At 36.7% G+C, this 9035-nt stretch overlaps 1 protein-coding gene across 3 annotated transcripts in view; it reads left to right on the top strand.

Moving 5' to 3' along the window:
* Positions 1-1623: 1623 nt before the first annotated feature.
* The window catches only part of LOC127636178 (serine/threonine-protein phosphatase 2B catalytic subunit gamma isoform-like), a 58708-nt gene continuing 51296 nt past the window's right edge, over positions 1624-9035 (top strand). For all 3 annotated transcript variants that reach the window (XM_052116612.1, XM_052116619.1, XM_052116605.1), the window contains exon 1: positions 1624-2384. In XM_052116612.1, the coding sequence (XP_051972572.1) occupies positions 2330-2384 (55 nt within the window). In that variant the 5' untranslated portion in view covers positions 1624-2329. The remainder of the gene's footprint in view (positions 2385-9035) is intronic.

The raw sequence follows: 9035 nt of genomic DNA, 5'->3' as shown, positions 1-9035 counted from the left end.
TCTAAACCATGACGCTCACACTTTTTTATGCTCTGCTTAAAACTTGGGAAAACTTCAAATGGAGGGTTCAGTTTCATTTTTAACCATTTATAATCAGAATGGTGCATGCAATAATGATTCAAAATACAATTGATCAATATACAGTATACTTTTATTTCTCACCAAAACATTTGTTTTAAACTTATTTTATTTTTTCTGGTTTTAGTGTATGAGTAGGAGATAAACATTTTAGATTTCAACATTCCCATTGCAAATAGAATTGAAGAACAAGGAGCAGCCCTTCAACTGATGATATGGCCCCCACAGAGTCCGGATCTCAACATCATTGAGTCAGTCTGGGATTACATGACAGATGCAATTTAGACAGATTTAGAAGAACTGTGGCAAGTTCTCCAAGATGCTTGGAACATCCTCTCTGCACAACCAAGACTGGACTTTGTATTATGGTAATTGATAAATGAAAACTATTTATGGCATTATTTTTGAAGACTTCCTTTTTCACAACTGCTTAAAGGAATATTCCGGGTTCAATACAATTTAAACTCAATCAACAGCATTTGTAGCATAATATTAATTGCCACAAAAATACATTTTATCTTGTCAATCCTTTTCTTTATAAAGCAAAATTTGAGGTGAGGCACTTACGATAGAAGTGAATGAGGGCCCATTTTTGAACGTTAAAATACTATTACAAAAGAATAGCCACAAGACATGAACAATATGCATGTAAATATGATTTTAGGATGATAAAATCACTTACTAACCTTTTCTGTGTAAAGTTATAGCCAATTTTACAACTTCACTGCCATGACAAACCCTAAAATGACTGTAAAAATGTAAATTTAAACAACTCTACAGCTCAATAATATGCAAGTTTTTACTGAAGAATTAATGTAAGTGCTTTTATAAAATTAATAGCTTCAAATTTCTGCCTTTAAACCCTCCAAAAATTGGCCTCATTCACTTTCATTGTAAGTGCTACACTGTAACCTCGATTTTTGCTTCCCGCCTTTGCACAGTAGCTACTGTAGGCCTACTGTATGTGATGCTCAAAAAAAGGAAGATATGTTTTCCTGAAAAGTCTAGTTTGGAAGTTTATATCTACTGTCCATGAAGCATGGGATGTTTGAAAGCACATTTACAAAAACCATCTAAGACCAGGCAACCATCTCAGGCTTGTTTTAGCCGTTTTTCAGCAGGGTAATGACACAGGAAAGCAGAAAAAAGGTATTTGTACCGTCAAATTGATAACATTGATAAAAAAGCATTTTACATAAATTACAATTCTTTTATGACGCATTGATATTGCATGTTTTATTTTATTTTTTAATTTTGATATTTTTAAGTGAGAATTATTGTTTGCAGAGAGATTCGTGTGCATTGTATTTGCCCATTGTAATTAATAGCTGAACAATACAGCTGTATAGGTTTTTTTTTATTTATTTATTTTACATTTCAGAAATATCGTCTTTAAAATAATACATCACAAAAAATACATTTAGGCTAACCATCTGCTTCGCACATGTTAAACTTTACGTGAAACGTCGCGCCTACGTCAGCGCGTCGCGAGCCACAGTTTTCGCCATATTGCAGGAAATCCGCCTGAGGTTTAGAGATTAGCGTTTAATCTGAGGAACTGGGAGCGAGAGTGTGATTGGAAGTTACTGCTAGCCATACGGTTAGCTCGAGTGGGAGGGTTGCTCGCACAGTCGCTGTTGTCACACGACAGGACATATGTTTATTAAGACAAACCGGCGGCGCTCATGACGTTATTATTGTTATTATTCATATTTTGAACTCTCTTATGAGTGTGTAGCGTAAAATGGCGAGTTGACATTCTGACTCTGAAAAGTGGAAAATCGGATTAACGTTCAAGATTGCGCACCAAACCCTATCATTTGTGTCGCTGGCTCCCGTTGCTGCGAGCAGAAGATATCAGATAGAGAAAGGCTGATAGCTAGATTGGTCAATGACATTTGAAATATACCGATACCGGACTCGATTGTAGTAGTTTATCAGCACGGATCGATTGTTTTATATTTCTGTTAGCAAGGGAAGGCAATCCTGTTGGTGTCTGCGGAAGATGGCCAGATTGTCGTTTTATTATGATGCCCTGTGACCCGTGTTACCAGCTGTTGTTCGGGTTAGACTAAATTAGCTGTATTCGGAGAGTTATACCTGTCTGGCGATCCGAATTTGAAAAGATTTCAGACCCATTGGAGTAGCTGGCTACTTAGCGACCTCCTCTTGCCCTGACTGGCACAAACAAACACGGAGAATACTCTGTGCTCTTTTACTGCCTAATTAATCCTCGCTGAACTGTGCGAAGATGTCGTCTAAAGAGCCGAAAGAAAAACTGTCGACCACTGAACGAATCATTAAAAGTAAGTTTATTTCAGTTTGTGTTACATTAGAAAGCATCATGAAGTTCAAATGTGTAAATATGTTCCGTCTCAGTGCTAGACCGAGGGATGTCTAGACAACGCGTTTGACATGTTAGTCATTTTTAATTCGCACAATGGTATTTTGTATCTAATCTAAATCATTTAATGTCTGTTGTTTCAGTGCAAAGCTAGGTTTGATGATGGAGAGAAGTTTCTTTAGACAGAAATGTTATCCTAACAATCTATATAGATTGCCCATCCCAATCCTACAAGCAGCCTTGTATTGACATCTAGTCAATGCAACATCACTGCTAATAAATATCATTAAGAATCATGTAATCTTGTTATAAGCTTTACATGAGTGACTATTAATTGTCTTATTGGTTGATATCCACCAATTTAATCTCTGAGGAGGATTATTATAGTGTATGCACTAGAGGTCGACCGATATTGTTTTTTTCAGGCCGATGCCGATCTTTTGAAATCCGGGTCGGCCGATGGCCGATTAGTGCTGCCAATTTATTTTGGCCGATATTTGGCCGATATGTGCTTGTTTTTAACCTCTTATTTGAACCTTTTATTTGAAAGATAAAATGTAACACACATAATTACTTAAGATAGACAACATTTCTCAACAAATAAATTTATTGAACACTTGACCAATCTGCACTTGTACACTTAAATTAAAAATGTATAATGTAAAAACATATTGTATAAATAATGTATAACAAATATATTAAATAAACAAAGCAGGTGTTACGAGATCCAAATGCAGCTTTAATTAAGGGGCAATCCAGACACGTAATCCAATATTCAGAGCATCCAAGAGAAGCACAGGCATAACTAGGGATGGTATCGTTAAGGTTTTAATGGTATTACTATCTTACCGATACTGCTTATCGATCCGGTACTTTAACGGTATTCTTAACGGTTCTTTTATTGTTATATATATATATATATATATATATATATATATACACAATTTTATTTCAGGAAGGTCTACTAACATTACTGTTCAGGTGTGGTCTAAAAAGAAATCTAATAAAGTAATCAATTGTAAAATAACACTGCATAGTTTATCATAGATAGATTAATCCTTATTAATGCAGAAGTTATTCATTCAAGAGCTGTAAGTGATTTTCTCTTTGCCTTTTGTTGTTTGATTCGCAGTAATGGCTCAATCGTCACACGTTTAATAGACAGCTTCCCCTTTAAGACCGAGTTCAGATCTAATAGGCTCCTGATGCAGCATATTTTCTCCCCAACTATTTCCATAACTACGTCCATTTAAGACATAAACTGTGTTTAAGTGAATCTCCAAGCCGGTCGTTTTGACATATTTTTGTGTATAGTTGATCGTTTAGACGCGCACATGAAACCCAAAGTAGCCTATACTTTGCTTGTCTCTTTGCGGTGTGTTTCGGAGCGCGCGTGCCTTTGGAACGGTATCTCTTGCGCTCTTTTTATTATTAAATGCGTCCCACAATTTAGCAACAGTAGCATTTTACAACAATCACCGATCGTGCTGATTCTGTTTGAGTTTTAGGGAGAAATGTCAGTGCACCGCTGTGAAGGGAAGGAAGTTGTGCTAGACAGAATGCGGCTTATGTATAAATATTCTTTTTATAATCTTTGGAAGGCGAAATCTAAAATAAAATCAGACTAATAATCACAGATCTAAACCAGGCTATGTTTGAATGTTTAGTTCTGTCACTCATTATGCAGGGCTCGTTTTGTGCTCGCTGTGGCACCGCGTGAGCGAGTTCTCTCTTCTCTCTCTCTCTCTCTCTCTCTCTCTCACTGCGAATAGCTAAATTGCATCACAGACAAATGGTTTCATATTATTATACATAGAAATGGCTGGCGATATAAAATAACTTTCTCTTTATAACAATAATAAATGTATTTTCTTAATTTCTCCAGTCCCGACAGCAGAACCGATAACGTCCGAGCTTACCAAAGCCAGTCCTTCAATAGCATATACTGCGTTGGTATATTTTTATTACTTATTTCTCTGCATTGAGTGACAACCCTCTCAAATATAAGACACACAAACAGAACAAATAAAAGTCTCAGATTCACGGTCTGTAATTGCAAAATTCTTGCTTACTTATTGTGACATGATAGCAACTCTTCTGCTGTGATAATGCAAATTCAACTACGCTATCAATATCCAAAGTAGCTGAACGTCATGTCAACTATCGCGTTTGTCACGTTTTTTTCTTGAAGTTGGCAGTAACGTATCAAAAGTTTTTAATTAATTCTAAAGAAGTTATACAAATTTAACCCTTACTGTTTTCTCCAAGGAACTTAGCTCCTTCCTTAGGCACTGGATGAGGTCTGCTCACTCTGCTGGAAAATGAATCTAGGGGCAGCGTGCGTCGAACACGTGTTCCACAACAACACTAGGCTGCCCACAGATGTGCCTGCCTAATAATCGGCTTGATATGCGTGGATATTGGCCGATGGCGATTATGTAAAAAATGCAAAAAAATCGGCCGATTAATCGGTCGACCTCTAGTATGCACACACAATCCCTAACACAACTTTTAAGAATTAAAATATTTGCAATATCATGTAAGATACATAATAAAGCAGACAGATCCATATAGTGTTTAGTATCTTAAATCTGTAACTTTTTAAATACTGGTTGCTCTGTAGCTTGGCCATGACTGAAGGTAACTGGAGATTGGAGTGACCTCTGATTGTGGCTCATATGTAAAATGATACTATTATTCACATCCAGTGGCTTAGCATCATTTAGGCCTACTTGGTTATAACTTATGGTTATAACTTATAACCAAGTACCTTGTGTCACTCTTGGGGAAACAAAAGTAATAAAGATGAACAACCAAGGCCTTCTGTGTTTTTCCTTCTGTCTTGGGGGACTTGAATAAATTATCTTCAAGATATGGTAATGCATTCCTATAAGGCAGCCATGTAAGGGACTCATTTTGTCAGAAAATTGACTTATTTGTTGTATGAAATATGCTGAGTAAATTAGAGGGATCAAGCAAGCATCACATTACCTTTTTGGGCCAGCTTTGGGATCTTTCTGGCTGAGATGATGTACTCTTTACATTTAGAAGAGAAGCTCTTAATTTCTCTGATTTAAAAGTACTGCTTGTTCTATCTGTATAAGATATGATATAACATTTATGTTATTCTGAACATCCATTTAACATTAAAGTAGGCCTTTTAAAGGCAGATCTAACAGATTTCAGACTGTTTTCAATTTTGAGCAGATGCATTTGAGATTTTTTGAGACATTTTTGGGATTCTAAAAAACTTTGAAGGAAAACAAATAATGAGGAGCTTATAAGAAATAACAAACCCACCTTTTAGGAACATTTTGTTTCTATTTGCATGCTTGATTTTTGTAAAGTAAACCGTTTTCCTATTAAAATCTGGATAAACCCAGTCAAATTGCATTTGGTGGGAGCTCTGTGTTCACTTACATTAAAATTGTACGCTTGCTGTGGGTTATTTAATCATGTTTGAGTCATTGCACACCAGATATTACCCATGTATGGTTTCACAGAAGCAAATTGTCTATTTTGCATTTCTCAGTAAATTTTTGTCAAGTGAGTTCAAAGCTTGTTGATGGCCATCTTTCAGTCTATCAGGAATAGGATAGAGGGACTTACTTGGACATGTTGGATGTCTGTATTTGCACCACTCAACCTGAGGGTTTGAAAATATTATTTTGGTGGATTGGGAAGCAAGCTAATGTTAAGGAGACACGCTAATAAGAACATTATTAGGTCAACACAGGGCCTATTTGCCTTTCAAATGTCCAGGTTTTGAGCAAACACTTGTAGCCTGCCTAGATACAGGTAATGGTGAATATGCCCTGAGTGAATCTGCGTGGCACCAATGTAGTCTTGCAGCCCAAGCCTGTCCTTGTTAACACTGAAATACAAAATGTTTGGTTCAGGACTGTCATATGCAAATTTTTTCGAACTTGTATTGAGGATTTGTGTTCCAAACCCATCTTGTCACTGTATTTGCTTGCTACAATCATTTAATGATGATCCAAAACATCCTACTGCAGTACATGTAGAGAAAATGTGATGGTAGCTATTCACTTTGGCTTTAACCATCCATCTTCTCTGAGAAACTTTAGGGTCAGGATCTTGTTTGCAGTGGGAGGAGTCCCTGAATAAACAGACTCTGAACCTGGAATCCCAGGCTAATAAAGGCTTTGCCTAATCTGTTCTTAGTGCTCGTACCCAGTTTACCGTCCCTATTTCCAGCCTGCATTCTGCACCTAGGAGTGCTTACGGTTTATTTATACTCTTCATCAGTCAGTATGGTTGCTCATGTCTTCATGACAATGAGCTCAAATTGGAATCATGCTTAGTAATTCAGCCCTCTTTAAGTCAGTTGTCCCCTCCCTTCTCCACATCATCTCTTTGCTGCTTGTGTAGTGTGGAGTTGTAAAAGGGCTCGGAGGGTATGTATGGCCATATTGAGCTCTTCCGCATGAGCTGAAAGACTTTCTTGACTGTAAATCTGCCGTGCACTTTATAGATCAACCCTGTTCAGCCATGCTTTCATAATAATGACTTCAAGAAGCTGTCAAACTCAAAGCCATCAAAAAGCACAATGAGGCAATTTCCAGTTCACTCCTGAGGATTACCATAATGACTGAAACTTTAGGATTGTGTCATTGAGTGTGTTTGATTTTCTTGCACTATAATAATGATATCTCCAATCATCATTACTTAACCTAATATAAAATGTATTGCAATCTCAATTTACAATCACAAAGTCAAAGCATATTATTTAGAATTGACACTTGTAACAGAATGTTATTGGAGATCCAATCAACCAAAATGATAAAACAAATCTTTATAACAAGCCCCACACATTAAATGAGATCCCTATTACTGAGATTTTTGCTCTGTTATTGGAGGCAAATTTTCATTTATATGGCCTCATACTCTCTAATAGTAGCTATTTTGTTTCAAATGGCAGAACTCATGCGCAAGATGTTGTGCAACTTGCATTGTTTCCATTGTTAGTCACTGAAAGAAAAACAGCAGCTGCACAGAATTTTCTAATTTAACAAAAGATTAAAGGACCCTCATCATGTCATTGATATAATAACTGATTTGTCAGGAGTTGCATACTAAAGATGCATTGAACTAAAGAACATAGTACATATTGACATACTTTATGTCCTAGGGTGTGGCCTCGTAATAGAGGTGTTGGAATCAAGGAAGCAGAACTTTGACAATATGAAGGGATACACGGTATAATGTTTTGGCAGTCACCATGTTTTTGTCTGTTAACAGATAAAGGTTAAATCCTGGAAAAACCCTGTTATGAAGTGAACTTTAACAAAATTTGGGCGATATGGCCAAATTTTTATCACGATAATCTTTTTCATATTGTTCGATATCTAAAATATTTATCACGATATACATTTACACATTGCACTTTCTTTTTTTTTATTTCAAAGTTGACGGAAGAAAATAAGAAAAAATAAATTCTAAACAGACAAAATAGTCTCTAAAAAACTGCACAGGGGGTCCAGAGACGGCCAAAGCAGTGTGGTCATTTTACCGTCTTTTACCATTTATCAAGATCATCAGTTTGTTCTGAAGCATAGTGACAGCAGTCCAGTATTTGTTGGAATATTTTTACATTAAAATGAAATATTTCTTTAGATTCAGATACCCAAGTATGGGGCATAGAAGCCCTTGTGACTGTGGAATGATGCTGAATGTGGGTTCAGGGGTGTCCCGAGTTTTTATTTTTTTTTAAATGTTTTTTTTTTAAATTTTTTTATTTTCATTAAAGTGAGAGACTAGTCCAACCAACTAGTAATTTTAGTCTTTCCTTATCCATTCCAGACATCTAATTAATTTTCACAAAATTAGAACAGAAATCGATTTGCTTATTAAATTTGTTTTATTATCAAAGGATCGTAACATGATGATTAATAAAGATACATTTAGAAGGGAAAAACGTTATGGTCTAAAAGGTGCTTTGTTTACACATGTCCACATCACTGTTGTTCTGTCGTGCTCTTCAATAGAGATGAGGAGAGGGCGCAACCATTGTCACGATGTCTTGTGGTGCGGATGGAATCAATCTGGTGTCCGACATAGCCTAATTGTTAGCAAGACAGCTAGCATTAGCAAGTTTATCCAGTCTGACCCTACATTACCACTGGTGTGCTGAAAGCATTTTCAATTCATTCCTATGAAAGCCGAGCATCATGCTCGCAAGGTGGATCATAGGATTGGCAGCGGTGCGGAGCAAGCTCTCTCCTAGCGCTGTGAGCGCCTTTGAGCGGATTTCGTCTGTCCCAGTGGAAACCTAGCCTGAGAAGCCGAACTGCTTGTGTTTTAGCGACACGCAGTAAATATCCAAAATTCCTCTAAAGCGTATCGTGGATTTTCTTTATCATGATATATATCGATATCGTTTTATTGCCCAGCCCTAATAGACACATAAACTACATGACGATTTACAGGGATCATACACTGAAAAATGGGAATTCTGTCATTTACCCTTATGTCATTTCAAACCCATGTCCCTTTTTTTAATCTGTGGAACAGTGTATGGAAAGTGGTCACCATTCAAGAGAAGCCTACAGCTGAGGCCAAAAGTATTGGCAGTAACACAAATGATGTGTTT

This window comes from Xyrauchen texanus, chromosome 4 (genome assembly GCF_025860055.1).
Source record: "Xyrauchen texanus isolate HMW12.3.18 chromosome 4, RBS_HiC_50CHRs, whole genome shotgun sequence".
Lineage (NCBI taxonomy): Eukaryota > Metazoa > Chordata > Actinopteri > Cypriniformes > Catostomidae > Xyrauchen > Xyrauchen texanus.
The sequence above is the reverse complement of the archived record's forward strand: the minus strand, read 5'-3'. Positions and strand labels throughout refer to the sequence as shown.